The sequence below is a fragment of the Fonsecaea multimorphosa genome (genome assembly GCF_000836435.1).
Source record: "Fonsecaea multimorphosa CBS 102226 unplaced genomic scaffold supercont1.14, whole genome shotgun sequence".
Classification (NCBI taxonomy): Eukaryota; Fungi; Ascomycota; class Eurotiomycetes; order Chaetothyriales; family Herpotrichiellaceae; genus Fonsecaea; species Fonsecaea multimorphosa.
Window position 1 is genome coordinate 547,165 of NW_015971648.1, and position 20,343 is coordinate 567,507.

Here is a 20,343-nt window from a genome sequence, read left to right on the forward strand (position 1 = left end):
AAAGGCTTGGAAACAGCCGTTGCCTCGTGGAGGGCGTAGGGGGGAGATAAAATTCATAGTTTCCACGACTTATATCGTTTTTTCGGGCTTCAAATATCTCCGATTACCGACATAGTCCCCGTCATGACAAAGTCTCAATAGAGCTTGACATTCAACTTCGACATGGCCTCACCCAGTCCACCGCCACAGATGAAGGCGGCCTTGTCATCGCTAAACTCTGGCCTCTGCCTGTAATGAACGTTTTCGCCGCTGCATTCCGCAGCCTGTCCGGTCAAGCTGACATCGTCGATGAAGCTCATGAAAGCCTTGACGATGGTAGAGGTAGGCGTAATGTACTCCTCTGGGCAGGTGAAGGAGTAGATCTTTGTCAGGGCCGTGTGCACGAGACCTAGAAGCAGCGAGCGAGAGTCAGCCTATTGGCCAGCGAGCATGGGGCAAATTGGTAGATGACCGACCTGGACATATGCAGTTCACAGTAATGGGCTCTCCGAGCTCCTTGAGCCGTTGGCCCAGAGATCTTGTCAATCCGACGACCTGCGAAGGAAAGTAGGTCAGTCACGAGTCCGGCGACAAGAACATCCATTATCAGCCCCATTTTGGGAGGAGAGAGCTTGAATGATTTACCCCAGCCTTTGCAGCCGAATACAGTGGAACGGTGCTCCCCGTGTAGATGCCCGCCATGCTGGACGTGAAGATGAGCTTGCCGGCCTTGTCTGGGTTCTTGCGGAAGTAGTGGAACGCCAGCCATGCGCAGTAGATGGGCCCGTAGAGGTCAATGTCAATCACGGCTGTGTTGGGCTTGGGAGGCGTGCCGTCTTCTCGGTCCTCCTGTTGCGCGTAGAAGTTGATCCGGTCGCCGATGCCCTGTCAGGTCCAAATCATTAGACACTTCATTTAATGCATGTATATTCTCCTTGCTGGGGGTGCTGAGAGCGAGAGAGAGAGTGAATCATTACAGCATTTCCATAGACCGCGTCAAGACGCTTCCATTCCTTCCAGGTTCGGGCAAAGGCAGCTGCTATCTCTTCGTACTCTGCCACGTTTGCTTTGATGAAGATTACCTGGGGTCCGCGGGAATTCGCCACCGCTTGCCCGGTTGCTTCGTTGTAGTCGACGATAGCTATGTTCCAGCCCTGCTTCAGCAGATGCTCGACCACGGCAAGGCCCATGCCCGATGCGCCTCCTGTGACGAGACAAACCGGTGCACTGCTACGTGCATCACCATTGAGAGTGGCCATTGTTCTTGGATACCACGAGCTGAAAGAAAGGCAAAGTGTCTGAAAAGGGGAGTGTTGCTGGGCACTTCCTCATGCTCTTGCGCTCTCATTTCCCCAGAGTTATCAAGCCACAGCACATGCTAGACGCGTTTACGTGATCACCAGGACGGGCGCATCAGGCCGAGGGCCTTTGCGAAAAAGGGGTTAACCGGACCCAAGGTGGGGTAGAAGTCATTGTACGCCAATGCACACCCCAGACGACTGCACATGCCGAAACTCTGTTACAACGGTCAGGGACAGTGGAGGGTGGAGGTGGCCAAGGGTATGTTACTTGCTTCTTTTGCACCTCAGATAACCGAGGGATGTGCTTTGGATGCCGCGGCCACCCACAGCGACATGCTCTTTAACCCAGGTTGTCGCCGACCGCTTTGATCTGCCCACGGTGATGCATTGCAACATTTGACTGTCTGAACGGCTTGAATGGCTGGCGCAGGGCAACCCTTCGCCGCAGGCACAGCCTTGGGTTTAGTCCTTGCCATAACTATCCGGGAGTGGACTCAGGAAATCAGTCTTCGCGCACCACGTCGGCCCCGCGCATTCCTCTGCAATGCAAGGTCGGAGCTGGCTCGAACTTGCGCCTCCCCCGATGTTGAAGATATACACCCACTGCTCTGCTCGCATGTGGAAGCACTCCGCCGTCAAAGCAATCGATGTTGGGCTTGCGGAGACCATAGCACGGGGAATGGAGCACACATGGTCTCGGCCAGCAAGTACGCGAAGCGAATCACGAAGCGCAAGTGCTGGCAATATTTGAAGAACAAGATGTTGCCGACTTCAAACATGACGAACATTTAAGGATCTTGTCTGAATGCCCTTGGTGACTAGTCCGGTCTAGCGATAATAAGTCAGGCAAGACGAACGGGCCGCCGCGGCAGAGCACTTATTGTTTTTGTCAGGAGCCACTAAAGTCATAAAATTGAAGGCGGACGCCAAGAGACCGTTAAACTTAGTGCTGTCCCCTTATGCTGTTGACGACTGCGTCCCAGGTTGAAGATGTCGATGTCTTTGGCGAAATGTAATCTTCCTTGTAATTCCATCGTAGAGCAATTCACCCAGCTGAAGCTTGCGAGATTTCCGCAGAAGAGGCTCCTAAACTCAATGGTGTATTTGACCCGTCTCAGCTCCTTGTTCAAGGCAGTACCAGGCTGTGCTCGAATAAACTGCACATACCCCCATGGTGGATCTTAGTGGGGTTGTGTTATACACAGCCTTGCCTTGACCAGGCTATACAGGCATGCGCGTTGATTGGCTGGGAGGCAGGGGTCCTCTATGGTTAATGATCCTCTGGGCTAACGCTAGCCTTACTAGGTATGTTAGCACGGTTAGCTCTCGAGTTTCCGGTGGAACTTGCTTCTTAACCGACAATCCCCGCATTCCCATGGTGGCGCAAACCTGAGAGTAACCCGAGGATAACTCGAACTATTGACATTGCTAAGCTCCCTTTTCATCAAGAAGAAGACAAGCTTGGCCGCTTCTTGAGAACGCGACTTCAAGTATCAACTTCGTCGCCATGCATCCAGCAGAGTCACCGCCGTCGACCCTGTCGCCGCTGTCAGTTTCGGATCGGCAGAGAGCCGGCCAGCAAAGCCAAGCCGCAGATGCGATCCGGGCACAATCGCGCGCAAAGAAAGGAGTCACCCATCGTCGAGCCACCCAGGCATGTCTGCGCTGTCGCTCGCGCAAGGTCAGATGTGACGTGACGCACAAGGCTGGCTATTGCACCAACTGTTTGCTGGACGGTGCCGAATGCCGAGTCATCAAGTGCAGGCGTCGCGGCCACCGAACAAGTGAGCACTATGCTCTGCAAGCTTCACGGAATTCTGAACTCAATGGATCGGCGAATGTCAGATCGACGGCGATTGCCGGAGAAGGGGCGTTTTTGATCGAACGGCGTCCCGAGACACCTGAAGAAACAAGGCACTCAGCAAATGAATGGGAAGATCGAGATAGCACCCAAGCAGGTCCCGGTCTCGGTGGCCTGCAGCAATCTAGACTGACTCGCGACGGTTCCATGCCGAAGGCCCAAGAGCCACAAGGCTTTATACTGTCCTTGTCGGAGCAGCCAGAGCTTCCAGCCACGAACGATACTGCTGAGCAGGATGAAAGCCCTGTCGATAGAAACGACGGTATGCTTTCAGCTCCATCGACACCACCGCCCCTTCCGCAGAATGACCAAGGGTCGCACACAGCCTTGCCGGACTTTATAGAAGCATTTCCTCTGCGCAGTCCCAGCGATCTAGAATTCTTGAGGCAGAGGTCGGTTTTTGTCTTGCCGCCGCCGCCGCTACAACGCGTGATAATGGACAGGTTCACCGAGTTTGTGCATCCACTTCTTCCAGTCTTAGATCTAGCGACGTTCCGAGGCGCATTATTCGGTGAAAAGCCAGGACAGAGGGTGTCTTTGCTTCTCTTCCATGCAGTCATGTTCGCTGGAGTGGGAGCCGTGGAAAGCGAGGTCGTCCTCCGGCAAGCTTATATGAGTAAAACCACGGCCAGACAAACGTTTTACGAAAAAGCCAAGGTGAGAATGCCAAAGTCGCCTCCTGAATGCAGAAAGCTGACCGGATTGACCAGACACTTTTCGAATTGGAGACGGAGAAAGATCGCATCGTCATCTGCCAGGCATCGCTCTTTCTCATCGGATGGGCAAGCAGGAGCAACTTGAAGGACGCCACTTACTGGCTCGGCACGGCTATCTCTCAGGCCCATGTTCTGAAATTGCACCGATCAGAGCACGTCACCTCGATGAATCCGCCCAAGCAGCAGCGGAAGAGGAATCTGCGCCGGATATTGTGGTGGAGTATCCTCATGAAAGAATGCGACCTTTGCATGTCGATAGGTCAGCCACCGCGTGTATGGCCGTTCGGCACGCCAATGCTGACCATGAGCGATCTTGGCCTGGACGAGAGTGGAGTTCTCGGGATCGATAGCCTGGCTCCCGAATCTCAACAAGCCTTTGATCCACTTCCCCCAGTGCTCGCGACGGTGTGTATCTTAAAGGCTAAGCTATGCTGGCACATCTATCGCATCATGCGCAATATCCACGAGGACCTTTCTCCCGGGGATGCTCAGCCGTACGCCAACCCATTGCCTTTTCTGAGACAGTACATGGTCCAGGAGCTTTACCGCTGGCGGTCGGAGATCCCCATCGAATTGAACAGCAAAAGTCTGCTCCGAGACGGTCTGGGTGGTCTTCCGCGCAGTGTCGCGTGGGCCGTGTCTGTGGTTGAGATGATATATTGCGCCGCACACTTCCTCGTCCACCGGGACGGTATGCTCTTGGACGATATGTCGGAGCACGTCAGCCCAGACTCTGTAACTGATCGCTGTCCGCCCACCGACTATAGCCGGTGTTTTCTGCGCCAGGCAGCCAACGAAACGACTGAGGTGCTGGAAGGGCTGGTCAACTGTGGACTGGCGAGGTTCTTGCCTCCCTCTTCGATGATCAACATCTGCCTGGCTGCCTCGACCTTGTTTCGAGACGCCAACTCCGCCGACGCAAGCACGCGCAAGACCAGCCTCCAGAAGGTGGATGTGTGTATTAAAGTCTCGAAATTGCTTGCTGACATGGCTCCGAGCATGAGGGAGGTTGTGACCAAGATGCAGGATGCCAGAATAGGATTCCAAGGCCGGCCATCTCGTGCAGCGCCGCCTTTGAATTCAGGCTACGCGCAAATATCGAACACGACCCTCACACACGCGAGCTTGGAGGACCGAAGTGAGATCGACCACCAATCGCTGTCTGGGAGCACCCTGGAAGTCAGCAACACTGGGGCTGAGGATAGCAATGCTTCACATGGCTATTCAGCTCCAGTTTCGTACGAATGGAACTTGGAGGAAGACTTTGGTCTTGCGGGGCATGCACTGTTGGACTTTGATCTCAATGGTTACACTTGGGCATAGGGGTTTGGTTAATGACGGCAGATTATAACGAGCCAAAATGACCCCTGCTGACATGGGGCTGTTGGATGTAACAAAGGAGTATATACGGTTCATCTGAGACGAACTCCTCCAGCTCGTACGAGAGAAACAACAATTTTAATGATAAATCATCCTGGACGACCGTGCCGAGCATTGAGCCCGAGTCTGTATATTCATTTCACCTTCCAGGATTGTAGGTCCGACGGAGCGAGGAGGGGACGGACCACCGTTCGTAGAACGATTCGTATCCCAGGTCCCGTACAAAATTACCAGATTCGGCCCGAGGTCGGTGCACCCATTTGGGCAGCAGAAGCAACGGGCTTTCGAGGCGCCTCGTACATTTTTGATAATAAAGCGGGGGAAACGCAACACATGGGAAGCACATGTGTATCACCTTCCATGGGGGCTCTTGAATGAAGCGTTGATTTGTGTGAAGACTGCGATATCTTTACCTAGGAGAATCTGCCGGAAATCAAAGAAATCCTCCCACGAGACTGTGGTTTTGTTTTTATTTGGTGGTTTGGGCGACGATGACTGATTTGAATATCACGGACGCCGATATAGGTAAGTCAGCAAGCAAGCCAGAACGTTCCCATTTCTTCCCGGAAGGATATCAAGGCGAAAGGTGGTCGTCGGAGGAGGAAGGTCACTTTTCACCCTACCTACAGCCTCCCTAGCTGACACAAACAACCGGCAAAGGCGACAAGCTCCGGGGCAAGACTGCCGTTGTCACGGGCGGCTCTTCGGGGATTGGGCTCAGCATTGTCCAGAAACTTGCGGCGTCGGGGGTGAAGATCCTGGTCGGGGATGTGCAACCGTTGCGGGAAGCCGTGGACGGCGTGCAGTACATGAAGACGGACACGAGCCGGTGGGAAGACCTCCTGGCTCTGTTCAAGCGCGCGGTGCAGGAGTGGGGACGGATCGACATCGTGATCCCCAACGCCGGGATCGGCGACAAGGGCGACTTCTTCGACGTGGTCGACGAGCAGGGCGACCCCGTCAAGCCGGCCTTTGATTGCCTGCGCGTCACGCTCATCGGGCAGATGTACACGGTCAAGCTGGCCATGCACTACATGCGATGGCAGACGCCGCAGGGCGGGGTGATTGTGTCGACGGTGTCGCGCGCGGGCTACGTCGCCGAGAGCATCCCCGTCTACGGCGCCGCGAAGCACGGCATGGTCGGGCTGATGCGCGCGCTGCGCCCGCTCACCAAGACGTGGAACATTCGCATCAACAGTATCGCGCCGGGTATTACCGACACACCTGCGCTGCGCACGCTGCCGGACCTGGTTCCCAAGCTGTGGAGCAGCGGCGTTATCCCCATGAACACCAGCGACGACTGCGCACTGGCGGCGGTGTTCCTGTGTGCCAACGACGACTTCAACGGCAGCACCATCTTCATCAACGGCGGGAAATACCGCGAGGTCGAGAGTGGCTATCAGCGCCATCTGAAGGACATCATGGGCAATGATCCGCGCTTGAGCATGACGCCGGAGGAGAAGAAGATACTAGGTGAGCACATCTGTGACTGCCGTGCGGAAAATGGGTGCTGACGCTCCCACGCAGAGGACATCTTTACACCAAGCAGTAAATATTGAGGCAAGGAGTAGCCGGGTTGGATTGGAACCGGACAACCCAGTGCTGCACTGAGCTTGCAAGCTTCAAAGGTCTATGTATTCAGGGCGAGAACGCTGTCCCAACTCAAGGAGATGCTACATCGTTGCCCAAAGGGCCCCGGGCTTTGCTGGACGACGTACAGAAAAGTCTTTTCGTGCCTAAGATCAGGAAGGCAAACAATTCAACCTCGATGCTTCGACCCTTCTACATTCCTATGGTCATGGTTTGTGTAGACGTTGTTGCTAGAGCATGAATTTCTTTCTCCTGGTTGGACTGGTCGCTCCCTGCACACTGAATAGGCATAACATACGCTTCTTCGTTTTGATAGCTCACGAGAGACAAGCGTTCGAATTGCAAGCATATAAAGTTAGTGGAGCTTACTTGCACCACAGACCGCACGGCCGATGCCAGAGCCCAGGAGAATTTCAGACGCTAGTGACCAGTCGAGAAGCTCACCACAAAGCCGACGGCTGCAGCGAGACCAAGGAGCCAGACCTTTCCCCATAAAGGCACTTTTCACCAGGAAATCAAAAGCCGAAGACTTCAGCCGGAGAGGAGCTTGGCCCCTAGACTGAGGCAGCACCGGATGAAGAGGGAGGCTTCTTATCTCCCCTGAGCTGGCCCGCTGCCCTCATATACCTCAACCTTGCCGAGTTCAAGTTTGATCTTGTCAATTTTAACTTTTAGTTCTCATGCCCTCCTCCTTTGCGTTGCTCTTTGTCCATCATCGAGACAAGCCGTCCTGAATGGCTGGCGAGCTGCAAGTCCAGCTTTCAGGATATGGCCAACAAATCGTTCAAAGACGTTGACAAGCTCTTTGGGGATATTGTACCTTGTGAATGGAAGAGTTCTCCGGGACTGATTAAGTGGGTCGATAGGAAGCTGGTCACCATTGCAGAGCACTACGAGAACACAGTCTGAAGTGAACTCGCAAACATCACTCCACATAGAGTCCAGGATGATATCCTACGAGTGTGAAGTGTCCCTAGCGCAGTTCAAGACGCTCATACCCTCGGCCATGGTTCCGCCCATGTTCAGGCACGAAGGGGAGGAATGGTAAGGATGTCAAGTATTGTGCTCAGACCGAGGCAAGGCTGTCTCTAAGGGGGGTTGTGTCGGACCGCGGCAACTCGGCCCCTGCTGGGAACGGGTGACTGCAGTGCATCTATTGAGGCGAAACAAAAGCACAGACTACCTACCTAGGTATTCAGATTTGTGGAGCCTTTAGCGGTAAAGCATCTGTTTGAATGAATCTCGGGGTACTATTGGTAAACGTGGGCTACATGGGAGGCACATACCGCAGAGTAGCATCCTCGCCTCGCAGCCTTACTTTTACCAGGAGCTGTCCCTGCTTCGCCGTGCATCATGTCCATGAATATCATAATCAAGCAACTGACCGGGAGTAATATTAGAAAAGACTCCGACTGTGGCAGGGTGCAAAAGAATCACTGATAAGAACAGACCTTGGATTTTCTGGGGTGTTCAGCATTTGGTGCTCACCACTCCTAGCGAGATAGCTTGCTTGAGTAATCTGAGACTGCCGAGAACCCCATACCTTCGATTTCGAAATCGCTTCCGCTGGCCTACTTGGCAATAAAGGGAGCGGTCTTCCCACTTATTAGATATGTGCGATAAAGAAAGCCGCACGGGGAATTGATTAATGGATCTGCTGTTCGGAAAAGCAAGTCGCCGAGGGACACGAAGAAGCCTTGCTTGACACGTCCATATTGACTCGGCCACATGCACCTACAGCGCCAATCTAGGTAGCTAACCGACGTTTGGCTGGGTGAAATAACTTCCGATAATCATTTGACTCCCTAGACATTGTAAACCACCCTGGAGACATCTTCTCCAAGCCCGAGCTAGACTGGCTAAGGCACGTCGATTCAACTTAATCGGCTATTGCCACGTTTTCATTGGGCGTCGACCACAATTCCCAGGACATCTCTGAATCCTTCCCATCAACGACGCTCGCATTTTGTCGTTGTACATACAATCCAAAAATCATCTTTCACAGGGAGGACGCAAGCTTGAGCGTCAGCAAGACATGGCTACCAGCAGGACGACCAGTCAGCAAATGTATGTATTCGCTCGTGCCGTGTAGCAACGTTGGCAATATCTTCTGTTAACAAATCGTCGTGCAGCTCCTCGCCGTACTACGATCCAACGCGAGCCGACTCCTCATCAGTGGATCCGCGATATGTGATGAAGGGGATCGACTTCTCTCTCCCACTTAAAGAACGGGTGATCGAGTACCAGAAGAACTTCCTCGAAGACCCCAACTTCGACGGCTTCGATGCGTACGCCCTCAGAAACAACGTGCGGTGCATCTCGGTGACGCCGACCCGGACGGAGTGGGAGCTCGATATCCTGCCGCATCTGTGCAACAAGGGCGGCAAACTCCACGGCGGCGCTGCCGCGACCATCATGGACAACTTGACGACCACGGCACTGGTGGCGGGTGCTAGGCCGGGGTTTATGGACGTCGGACATGTGAGCCGCAATATCAACATGACCTATCTCCGGCCGGTCTTGGAGGGTGCGACCGTGAGGGTCGTCTGCGAGCTGGTGTCGGGAGGGAGGACGCTCGTCAACATGAGAGGGGAGATTATCATGGACGGCAAGGTCTGTGTGACGTGTCTCCATGACAAGGTCTTCTTGCGTCCGCCGCCGGAATCCTCCAAGCTGTGACACCCATCGCCGGTAAATTTTCAAGGGCAAGGGCGATGCGTTGGGTGGCGAATAGACGGATATGGAGCTCACGACTGAATGGATTTTGGCTTCTGAGATCGACGGGAGACCGGTTGGTGGAAGGGATAGACCGCCAATTTCCCTGGGAGGCTTTGCTAGCCACAGGGACTGAGATATAGAGTTGCGATAGACCATATCATGATATCTTGACCACTGGGGCGTCTGAATGTTATTGTCACCAGGAGACAAATTTCGAGCACAGAATGTATGTTGCACGTCTATTCCCCATGAGTGCGTAATATCCACGGATATCAGGAGGCTCAAGCACCTCGCGTTGCGGCTCCTCAGCAAGCCATCAGCACTTGTCACTACAGGCTCCTTTCAGGCTCCTCGAACGATTTTTAACGGGAGCAGAACTTGAGCTGCCAGTCAACAAGGATTCATCCTCTTGGTCCACGACTGAAAAATTAAGTCTCTCACGGCGCCTCACCACTTAAGTTTGGTCAACTTTGGACGCGCCTCCACTTTCCAAGAGGTTGGCCGTGAACCAAACATGAAAAGGGCTCATAAGGTTACCTTTGGCATGGGACTCAAGGGCATCGCTAGAGAGGATCTGAGCCACGCCACGCGTTCTGAAGGTCTCGTACGGCTACAGAATAAATAGGTAGTTCTTGCTGTTTCCTCAAATTTTCGCATCTAAGAAAATTCCCTCCCTCACCTGCTCGTGTCGCTCCCTCTCTTCTGGCGACCTCGCATGTGAATCAGCTGCAGGCCTCGACGAAAGAACCCGAATTCCCTAATCACCACATTTGCAATGGGCACAGGCTACTCGGTGGCCAGGGGTGCAGCGGCGGTGGGGGCAGAAGTCGCTGCTGCCGGTGCTAAGGCCGGCGCTGCCGTCGGCGCTGAGGCCGCAGAGGCATATATGATGTCCGGAGGGGTGGCACCAGCAGACGCCTGGCTTATAGGCCGGACTCATGGCAGCTCGTTTTCAGGCGAAATCGCCGCGGGTTCAGGCAGAACCGCCTCGTCTTCAGGGTCAACCGAATTCTTTTCGGCACGAGGAAGCGCCGCCTCAGATTCTTCAGGCTCGCGAGGCATGAGCCTGCCAGAGGCATCAGATTTTGGGGTTGAAGGACCCCTGGATCCTCCACCCTCACCTGAATTGCCCGGCTCACCTGAGTTGCCCGGCTCCCCAGGATCCACCGGAACTGTAATTCGTCACCCGCCAGCAGAAGGAGCGGCGAGAGGGGCGGCGGCTGAAGACGCGGCGGCAGAAGGAGCAGCGGCAGAAGCAGAAGCAGAAGCAGCAGCACCAAAGAAACCACAGAAGCCAACGGACCCGAAGATCCATCGATGGCAAGACTGGTACACGGTAGACGAGATCTTAGCAGCACCGGAGGCAGACAGATTCCACATACTCAGAGGGTCGGACGTCTTCATAAAGGTTCCCTACTTTCATCAGGACCATATACCAGTAAAGTTGAGAAATACTGATGGCTTTGGAAGAGTGGTCCGGCGTTTTATCAGAAGGGAGGGAGCCTTCACAGGAGAGGATGTTTGCCTCCTTTTCAAGCGAAGGCCCGGGCAGCTGACGGGCAAAGAGTTCCTGGACAGGGTAGGCAGGCCGGCACGCGCCAGTAAGGCTGCACAGCTCGACGCCATGTCAGGAAGAGAGTTTGCCAAATTGACCGGGCCGGAACTGCAAAAGATGATGCCAGGCCCTACGAGGCAAGATGTCGGGGAGCGCGTGTATTCTACCACCAGCTTCGGTCTCATGGGCACAGGGGCTACCTGGGGGACCATAGCGTCCAAACTCGAGGAAGAAAAAGCGAAAGAGAAGTACAAGAACGTCCACAAGCGCGCCGAGAGCGACCATGCTTCGCCTGCCATGGCCCGGCCACACCAGGCGCAGACCACCCTCGTCGTCACCCAAGGGCTGACATGGATGTATACGGACCCACTGCCGGCACTGGGCATATACACGGCCAACGACACCACATCCTCAGTGTTTGACGGCGATTATATCACCGTGCCCATGTCGACAGGCGCCGAGTACACGCTCACCTTTCCGCCCGAGGTGCAGCAGATTCACCTTACCAATGCCAGCCCCCGGCCAATCTGTGTGGCAGGAGTCAACCTCACGACCTTGGACAGTTACTGGATGAGTTTGAGTGACAATCAGGTCATGAATGAGTCGACGTCGTGCACCTGGATTGACAACAGCGCAGAAGGCATCGGTATTGCTGGGTTGACTTTTGAGTTGGTCCCTGATGACAATGTTCCGGGGGAGGTCGATGGGGGCAATGAGGAGGAAGTGCAAGAGATTCGCGGCTCTTTTACCAAGCGGCGGGTGGAGAAGGCGAGAAAGATCAAGGAGTTTGAGAGCTTGAAGCTGTAGTGTATTATAAGATACCTAGGTACCTAGCGAGCCGACGTCAGGAATAAATGGCACAGTCTGACAATTAACGATGAGGATGCTACCGTGTAAGAAACAGCCAATACTCCATACTTGGTGATAATTGTAGGGATCCGCTCATCAACAGTAGATGGGATGACCCTTCTAAGTGATGCTACCCTATGACTAGTGGTTAGTTACTTCTATTTTACTACTATATCCTTGCTCTTCTCGTTGTCCCTGTGCCACTTCTAGGTACCTAGGTATGTAATGATATAGATTACCGGCGCTCTCCGTCTCCGTGACATATCACTAAGTACCTAATAGTCCCCACTAGGAAGCTTGACAATAGAGGCGTCAGGGTCTCTCCGCGCCAGTGGCGGCCCCGGTGACTTCATCGTGCTCAGTGGCATTGGATGGCATTGGACGGCGTTGGATGACGGTGACGATGGCATAGCATGGCATGATGTTTTCTTTTCTCCAGGCAGCATTCAATTCTCTTCCTTCCAATACCTTACAACCAACTCATTCGACATCAAGCCTGGAACTCTTTGAATTCCTCTCTCTTTCTTCGCCTTTTATTTTATTTTCTCCTCATCAAAGACCCTCTCCCTGACGCCTATTCTGTTTCTGCCTACATCGCCAAAACTCCTCAAGATGTCGGCCACACCCTATGTCTATTCCGACGAAAAGGTCCCTGAGGTTGAGGTCCTTCCCGCCCCAGCCACGTCCACACCTCCACCGAAACGAACCAGCTTCACCACCCGTCTGCTCCGACTCGTGGTGACCGTCCTAGGCGCCCTCGTGGTTTTCAAGGTCCTTTGCTCCGTCGTTGGTTTCCGGTCTGGTGGTCTTTCGAGACCGTGTCACGGCATGAAACACAAAGTCCCCGGCTATGGCCCGTTGTTCGACGACGATGGCAATCCTCAACACCCGTTCCCTCCCATTGACAAGTGGGAACCGTTCAACGGCACCACGCACTTCGAGTTCGAGCCCGCCCAAGCCAGCGGCCTCTCCGTCCGAGGGGCGCGTGTGTTCGGGAAAGTCGTCTTCGAGACGTCCAAGTTCTCCAACAAGATCGTGATCGATCTGGACATCAAGACCAACAAGAAGGACAAGCGCGGCGACGTCACGATCAAGGAAGACAACGGCTATCTCACCATCGACACCCCGTCCACGGGCAAGCTCAAGACCCACACGGCCGCCACCATCCAGATCCCATCCAACATCATCGGCGAATTTGCTCTTCCAAAATTCGAAGTCGACGTCCCCCGCCACATGGTCGACTTCAGCCAACTGCCCGAGTCGCTGGAAATCGGCGCCTTCGCCGTCCGGGTGGGCAGGGGCTTCGTCAAGCCCGGGCCCGTGCACACCAACACGACCACCATCTCGATCGGCAACGGCGCCCTGCGCGGCACGCTGACCCACGCGCGCAACGAAACCAACGTCGACATCGGCCACGGCAACGCGACACTCAACATCCCCTCCATCTCCTCGGGCAACGAAGGCTCCACCCACATCCACCTGGGCCACGGGCATCTGAACGGCACCTTGGCCATCTACAACGCGACCTCGATCGACGTGGGCAGCGGCGGCATCTACGTCAACGTGGCGTACAAGTCGGCCTCGCCGCGCGCCACGCTGTCGACGCGCATCGCCTCGGGCAACTCGCGCGTCTTCGTCGACTCCATCGCCGCGGAGCGCGTCTTCGACGCCTCCCACGCCTCCGTCGCCGGCGACCAGCTGATCACCTACCCGGCCAACTTCCAGGGCACCGTCGACGCGCGCGGCATTGTCGGGGACATCAAGCTCGAGGGCAAGGAGCTGGCCGTGGAGAAAGTCGTCGGCGGCATGGTGGGCCGCCAGGGTGACAGCGAGAGGAACTCGATCAGCGTCAAGACCGTCCGCGGCAAGTTGGACATTCTTGTCGGGGACGAGTCCGCGCCGGACAACGACAGCCACAGCTGCTAAAGGGGCATTTCAACCGTCCCTGAATTTGCCAGGCCCCCCCAACCAACTTTGCAGGGAGAGCTGCGCGCAGCAAGCCCTTTGACGACATCCCCCTGCGAGGGGACATGATGGAAGGGATGTAGTGATCCAGGCCCTGCCCTGGGGATATCAAAAATGGGGGGGTAAACATTGCTGTTAAAAGAAAGGGGGAAAGCCATCAATGGAAACCAATGGGTAGGGGGAAAATTCATTCAACCAACTACCTATATGGTTAGCTAGCTAGACCTGGGGGTAACTAGGGAGATAATACCACAGGCATCATCAGCGTCGTCCAAAAAGTTTCCATGCGGCTGTAAGCTGTCATCATGCAGACATAGCCCTTACATACATATCGAGGTCCTTTAGCTGGAGTCTCATTAAAATTTTTGTTTCACATATCCCATTGCCATAGTTCGTTCGACAAAGGTACCTAGGTCCTTCTCATTTCCCCCCAATTTTTCCAGAACGTGACTTCTCGCCAAAAATGGCCCCTTCGATTATAAGAAGAGGAAGCGTATGGCGAGGCTCTCAAGTATTTTGCTTTCCCGGTCCAGCCCAGTTAAAGTCCCGATCAGCTATCTCCCGAACCCAACCGTCCGCCCGAGGCCAGAGACCATACCACCGCCCGTCCTCAGCGCGCTGCCTGTCGCGCTCTTCCCGGCCTCGCTGGCCTTGCTGGCCGCTTCTGTCGCGGAGGAGGTCATGCCCTTGGCAGTACTGGCTCCGGGGAGCGAAGGCATGGCTGCCGCGCTTGAAGTGTCTTCGACTCCCTTATCCCTCTCCTTATCTGTATCCTTCGTAGCATTCTCCCCTCCGTACCCCGTCGCCGCACCGGTGGCCGCGTTCCCAGCCCGCTTAGCCGCCGACGTGGCGTCCTGGGGGAGACTCGCCAGCCTCTCGCCGATGGCCGCCGGAGTTGGGACCGCGGGAGTTTGGACCGCGGGAGTTTGGACCTGTTGACTTGAGCTCCTCCTCGGCCCCAGCTTGGGGGGTGGCGATCTCACACCGCCACCACCACTGCTGACCTGCCGTATGAGACTCGGTGTTGGGACCGAGGTGGACGGGGTGGGAACTCCCGATTGAAATTGCGGCGGACCGAGTTTTGGTGGAGGAGACTTGACACCCGACGGGGTCCTGTCCAGCTTTGGTGGCGGCGACTTGACACCCGATGGAAGTCTGTCTAGCTTTGGCGGCGGCGACTTGACTCCTGAGGGGATCCGGTCGAGTTTCGGTGGCGGCGACTTGATCGCACCTGAGGGGAGTCGGTCCAGCCTGGGTGGCGGCGACTTGACACCTGACGGCGTCTTGTCGAGTTTTGGCGGCTTGGTCGTGACGCTCTGCTTCGACTCGGACGGTTTCTTCGCGAGTTTCGGTGGCGCTGCTTTCTTCCCGCCGCCCCCAAATCCCATGCTCGGCATGCTAGGCAGATACGCCGCCGCGCGGGAGGTATAGCTCTGCCCGGTCTTCGCTGCCCCCTGAGCAGCATCCGTTGCACTTTTCCCAGCGTCCTGGGTCGCTTTGGCCGCATCACCGGCTTTCCCTGTCGACGTGTCCAACCCCTTTTGTACGGTCTGAGTCGTATTCTGCACGGTCGTGCCCGTCGCTTCGGCTACTTCGCCCGTTTTATCCTTGACAGGAGCGGGCGTGCGGTCTTTGGCTTGATGGATGATTGGCGGCTCACGTTTAGTAGACTTGGCTGCAGGGTTGTCCTTGGGATTCAACGCGTTCTTGACAGTCGGCGTGACCACGTCGGACACCGTGCCTGCTGTGCGCTTGGCAGCAGCCGAAGTCGTCTCTGCTGCTTTGTTTCCGGTGTCTGTCGCCTTTTCAGTCGCTGATTTCGGTGCTGCTTTGGATTGTCCTTTGCCGCCGCTGGAGAGGGAAGGCATGCTGGGCAAGGAAGGGAGATATTGCGAGGCTTGCTGGACATAGCTTTGCCCTTGGCTTGTTGCGCCCTCTGCTTTCTCGGTTGCCTGGCCCGTGAGTTTGCTCGCGTTGGTGGCATCACCAGGTCTCTGGACAGCGCTGGGACTGGATCGGTTGATGTGTGGCATACTCGGCAGGTGTTTGTAGATGTAGGTAGCATAGCTCTCAGTGGAAGCTTGTGCGTCCTTGACCGTCTGATCTGCGACATTGCCGGCCTGGCTGGGGTCCTGTCCAGCCTTTTTGAGATTACTCGCGACCTTTTGCGCATCTTTCGCACTGGGCACACTCGGCACGTAGAAATACTCAATCGCCCTAGTCACCAGGCTCTTCTTGGTCTGCTCCTGGACCTTCTTCTCCAACTCCTCGGCTTCTTCTTCTCCCTCGGCGGCCTCGTCCACCTTGCCGCCATGGGACTCTCTCCTCATCAGCCATCTTCTCTGAGCAGCACGAGACTGTCTCTCCTCTTCCTTTTCCATCTCGACCAGCTCTTGCCTTTCGCGTTCGACGGCCGCCATGTCAATGTCCTCAAACCCGATTTTCTTGAGAATGGCGCCGATCAGGTAGCGATAGCGCTGGTGGCTGCTGACATCCTCCGAGACATCGAAGTTTTCGACCGAACTCAGGCCCTCAACCTTTTGTAGTCCGGCCACGCCATACTGGATGGCTGACGTGCGGTACATGAACCCAAGCACGTAGTCGTTGACCGAAAAGACATTGACGAGTCGTCCAGCGACGACACTGCGGAGGACTCTCCAGTCGCTGGTGTCGCTGGGAGTTGGCGAGCCAATCATGACTGCATTTTCAATGATTCCAAACTCTTTTCTCTTCGCCAGGCTCATGAGACACGTGTAGATGACGCGAGCCCCAAGCGAGTATCCGATGAGGGTGACCGGCCGCTCACCTTGGGCGCGGTTGACCAAGGCATCGGCCAGGACCTCACCGGCCTTGTCGGCACGACTTTTCGCAACACTGAAGGGATTGTCAATGACTCTTGCGACCTTCATCAAAGCCATCGGCCACATCGCCGCAGCAAGTTCTGCGAAGATGGTCCGTGATATGATTTCTTTCTGCGCATATCCCCAGGCCGCCGACTGGACCATGCCGTTCATTGCGTTTCCCAAGTTCAGTAAGGCCTCCAGTTCGTACTTCAGTGCAAACACTTCGGCGCCTGTACCAAGGGAGCGCCACGGCTTGACCACCTCCTCTTTCTCGGTCAACCAACCCGAGATGCCAAGGGTGACGCGAAGTTTGTGGTCATGTTCGCTCGCCTCTTGTGCACCTTGGGCCTCGTCTTCGCTAGTCTTCTTGTCACTGCTGCCATGGACGGGCAGGAACTGGAAGTCTTCGACTTGACGCGCATACGAGTCCATCATTTGGCCCGTCATCCGTCCACCATATGCACCAAACAATCCACCAACCAGGACAGAGCTTCCTGCCACAGTGCCCAGATATGCCGCCGCAGATGTAGCACCAAGTCCGAGTCCGCCCATGACAGAGCCAACACCTGCAGCGACAAGCGGGGCTGCCATGCCACCAGTGACACCGAGGATCGCAGCTCCGGCCGCTGTTGCATAGCGAACTCTCCACTTTCGAGTCTCTTCATTCTCCTTGATCTTCTTCATCTTCTCCTCGTCGGCGGTCAGCTCTTTAGCCGCTTCAAGCAGACCTTTGGCAGTTGCGTACTCGTCCTGCTCAAAGGTCTTCAGCGGCAGCTTCAGCGAGGACGTCAAGTTGAGCAGCAAAATGCGAGAATAGGCATTGTAGTGCTCCAAGGACAGAAGCAGCAACAGCAGAGAATGAAGGACCAGCGTTCGCTTGTCCATGGGCAGTTTCGTCAAGGGAGTCCTTGTGGGTGGGAACAGGTCTTTAAATTTCAGGTTGACAACCCTGGACCCAGCCTCCATGACTTTGGCAGTGCTTATTGGCGCTTGAGGCTTCGACAAGGAAGCATTGGCACCCTTCCGGACTTGTTCTTGAGCAGTGCTTTTACTATTGACGACTTGACCCACCCGCTCGATGACTTGCTCGCGCCATTCGTCATAGGCCTTTAGGGAATTCTTCTTGAGGTTCTTCATCTTCAACGTTGCCAGATCCTTGTCGATTTCCGCCTTCATTTTCCGTTCGCGGTCGTAGGCAGAGACATCGACTTTTGCTGGGTCCACCGCCATCATCTTCTCCTCGTCGGTCATGCCTTCCCGGAGAAGGGTCTTGTCCAGTCCTGCCGTGGAGCTGAAGTTATCGACAACCACTTTGCGCATTGACTCGGTGATGTTGGCAATGAGTAGTGTTAGATCTGCGCGTTGGCCCGGATCTAGGATGCTGGTGAGATCTACCTCATCTGCACTGTTCGCCGGGACTTTCGTGGCCGCCTCGGAGGCAGTTTGTTCAGCCATGGTGGCCGCTGATGCTTTGGTTGACTCTGGAACACAATCGCACAATCAGAAGGACATGTTCTAGCTCCAGGCGGACTTCAACCTACTCACGCTCAACGTATAGGAACAAGGGGATGGGCAGCAGCAGCGATAAGCGAAGTCGCGCGCACAGTCAGAGACATACAATGAAGCACAATAAACAAAAGACTTCGGGGAAATCGAAGTGTGGCGGTGCAAGTCGTCTTCATGTCGATGATCCAAGCTGGCGACGGCTGAAGGTGAAGCGGCATATGACGTAAATGATACTTGTTCTTCCGTGTCTTGGGCCCCTGTTCCCTGCCACACACACGCACGCAAATGAACGATTCGATGGCTGGGATTGGCGCTGCTGGCTGGTCGAGGGGAAAAAAGGGGACCTAGAAAACATAGCAAAAGAAAGCAGCCAAACCAAAAACATGTTGTCTTACTTTTCGTGTAACGTTGCGTTCAGTCGTATTGAAATCTTGTCCGTGCGTGGGCTCGTTTTCTTAGGCTTTTCCGCCCCAAGAAGTCTAGAATGGTACAAAGTGACCTATAATATGCAATTGCTGGCCGATCCTCATCACTCCGGTCGCCTTGCTTTTTATAAAGATGCTGCAGGAAGGCCTGACGAGCAGTAGCAACCTAAAGAATGGTTCCAAAGCTGTGAAGATGGTTAGCAAGACGCCTACAAACAATTCAACCAGCCTGAAACACGTACCCAAATGTCTGCTTGATGCTGCGAACGTAGTAGCCCTCCCAATTTCTCTGCACCACCTCTTCTTGTCCCACCGGTACTCCAGTCCAAGTCACGCGCATGTTAGTCACTCGGTCGACATCGTTCTGGTCGAAGAAGATTTCCTGGGTGCTCATGTGTCCTTCCGGCCACTGCGCTAGTCTCCATTTCTGGATAAGCTTCTTGGGTGGCTCTAGTTCGACGAACTCCCCAGTGACATTGCCATCGAAGATGGCGAACTTCCCGCCCACCTTAGCGCCTTCGAATAGTCGAGGAGGTGCCCGCGTGAAGGCTGCGAGTCGCTGGGGATCGGTAAACGTCTGGTACATCTCTTCTGCAGTCGTGCGAAATTCATCCGTAGCCGTGACGGTCGTTGTGTTGATGGACGATGCGCCGCTCGTGGAGGTTGTGGTGGGTGCGGGAGACAAAGGCTTGCGTTCTTTTTCAGGATGCCACGTGGGAGTTGCGAAGCCGCTCGAAGGGTTCGAGCCAGGCGCGTGTTGAAGGTCTTTGCCATGCTCTTCGACCAGGGCAGGCCCGAATTTCGAAAACACTTGTCGTAGTTGAGGGACCAATTTCGACCGGACGAGATCTTTAACGGGCTGTTTCTCCTTCTTCTCGGAATAGATGTCAATCTCAAACTGTGAAAGCTTGTCAGTCGTGGTTGCGCGGGTTTCGCACGCTGCATCATCAATGTGAAGACATACCACGTAGTCATCGGGTTCCGTGTCATAAGCACATTCTGGAACTCTGATACTCCCACTGACATCGGTGCCTTCTTGAGTCTTGCCTGCCATAATGAATGAGCAACCGCGCTTCCCATCCTCATTTTGTGCAGGCTCGTACCTTCATATTCTAATTGTAACGCAACATCAAATATTGTGATGACTTTGCCCTTCCGCTGACTCACTTCCACATCGCCGTCCATTGAGATCAGCCTTGTGATCTTTGCCGACACTCCATCCTCTTCCGCCGAGACCTTCTTGACTTCAGTGTCTAAATATTCTCTGGCCCAGGGCCCGGCGTCTTTATTGACCCAATGCCAGTTGTTCGGGTTGTGGAGGACCATTGTGGGAGGAATTGGTAGTAATATCAGACTTCAGAGGAGGGTTCCTGTGGTTGTTGCAGCACACATCAGTCTCAAGTCTCACACAATCAAATTCGTTGAATCTTAACTTGGCTGGTTGAAATTGTTTCAGGTTGTAGGCTCAAGGCCATGTAAAGCTGATCCGCATGTAAAGAGTACAAGTCTTCTCAGACTGGTGCCAGCTGGATTCTCATCATAACAAGCGCGAGGAGGGGCAGGGACAACATCTACACACACATACCTTTGGACAGCAGCTTCAAGGAGGAGGCATCAGTGGCTGTGAGAAAGAGGATCGCGTGTCAGGAACAAGG

The 20,343-nt window shown here is 54.9% G+C and overlaps 8 protein-coding genes across 8 annotated transcripts; 5 read left to right on the forward strand and 3 right to left on the reverse strand.

The window, feature by feature from the left end:
* Window positions 1-134: 134 nt before the first annotated feature.
* Z520_07235 (uncharacterized protein) lies at window positions 135-1,238 on the reverse strand (the record flags this gene model as incomplete). Its single annotated transcript, XM_016777734.1, has 4 exons — window positions 135-388; window positions 456-534; window positions 625-864; window positions 957-1,238. The coding sequence occupies 4 exons, from the start codon at window positions 1,236-1,238 to the stop codon at window positions 135-137; spliced, it is 855 nt and encodes a 284-aa protein (XP_016631244.1).
* Window positions 1,239-2,787: 1,549 nt separating this feature from the next.
* On the forward strand, window positions 2,788-5,180 carry Z520_07236 (uncharacterized protein; the record flags this gene model as incomplete). The annotated part of the gene is made up of 2 exons (XM_016777735.1): window positions 2,788-3,798; window positions 3,852-5,180. The coding sequence occupies 2 exons, from the start codon at window positions 2,788-2,790 to the stop codon at window positions 5,178-5,180; spliced, it is 2,340 nt and encodes a 779-aa protein (XP_016631245.1).
* A 548-nt stretch (window positions 5,181-5,728) lies between these two features.
* Window positions 5,729-6,796, forward strand: Z520_07237 (uncharacterized protein; the record flags this gene model as incomplete). The annotated part of the gene is made up of 3 exons (XM_016777736.1): window positions 5,729-5,762; window positions 5,898-6,710; window positions 6,765-6,796. 3 exons carry the CDS (start codon window positions 5,729-5,731, stop codon window positions 6,794-6,796), a joined length of 879 nt encoding a protein of 292 aa, XP_016631246.1.
* A 2,066-nt stretch (window positions 6,797-8,862) lies between these two features.
* Window positions 8,863-9,506, forward strand: Z520_07238 (uncharacterized protein; the record flags this gene model as incomplete). Its single annotated transcript, XM_016777737.1, has 2 exons — window positions 8,863-8,894; window positions 8,960-9,506. The coding sequence occupies 2 exons, from the start codon at window positions 8,863-8,865 to the stop codon at window positions 9,504-9,506; spliced, it is 579 nt and encodes a 192-aa protein (XP_016631247.1).
* Window positions 9,507-10,320: 814 nt separating this feature from the next.
* Z520_07239 (uncharacterized protein) lies at window positions 10,321-11,907 on the forward strand (the record flags this gene model as incomplete). The annotated part of the gene is made up of 1 exon (XM_016777738.1): window positions 10,321-11,907. The coding sequence occupies one exon, from the start codon at window positions 10,321-10,323 to the stop codon at window positions 11,905-11,907; it is 1,587 nt and encodes a 528-aa protein (XP_016631248.1).
* A 654-nt stretch (window positions 11,908-12,561) lies between these two features.
* Z520_07240 (uncharacterized protein) lies at window positions 12,562-13,875 on the forward strand (the record flags this gene model as incomplete). Its single annotated transcript, XM_016777739.1, has 1 exon — window positions 12,562-13,875. One exon carries the CDS (start codon window positions 12,562-12,564, stop codon window positions 13,873-13,875), a length of 1,314 nt encoding a protein of 437 aa, XP_016631249.1.
* Window positions 13,876-14,468: 593 nt separating this feature from the next.
* Z520_07241 (uncharacterized protein) lies at window positions 14,469-18,212 on the reverse strand (the record flags this gene model as incomplete). The annotated part of the gene is made up of 1 exon (XM_016777740.1): window positions 14,469-18,212. The coding sequence occupies one exon, from the start codon at window positions 18,210-18,212 to the stop codon at window positions 14,469-14,471; it is 3,744 nt and encodes a 1,247-aa protein (XP_016631250.1).
* Window positions 18,213-18,908: 696 nt separating this feature from the next.
* Z520_07242 (uncharacterized protein) lies at window positions 18,909-20,014 on the reverse strand (the record flags this gene model as incomplete). The annotated part of the gene is made up of 3 exons (XM_016777741.1): window positions 18,909-19,586; window positions 19,653-19,735; window positions 19,792-20,014. The coding sequence occupies 3 exons, from the start codon at window positions 20,012-20,014 to the stop codon at window positions 18,909-18,911; spliced, it is 984 nt and encodes a 327-aa protein (XP_016631251.1).
* Window positions 20,015-20,343: the final 329 nt, after the last annotated feature.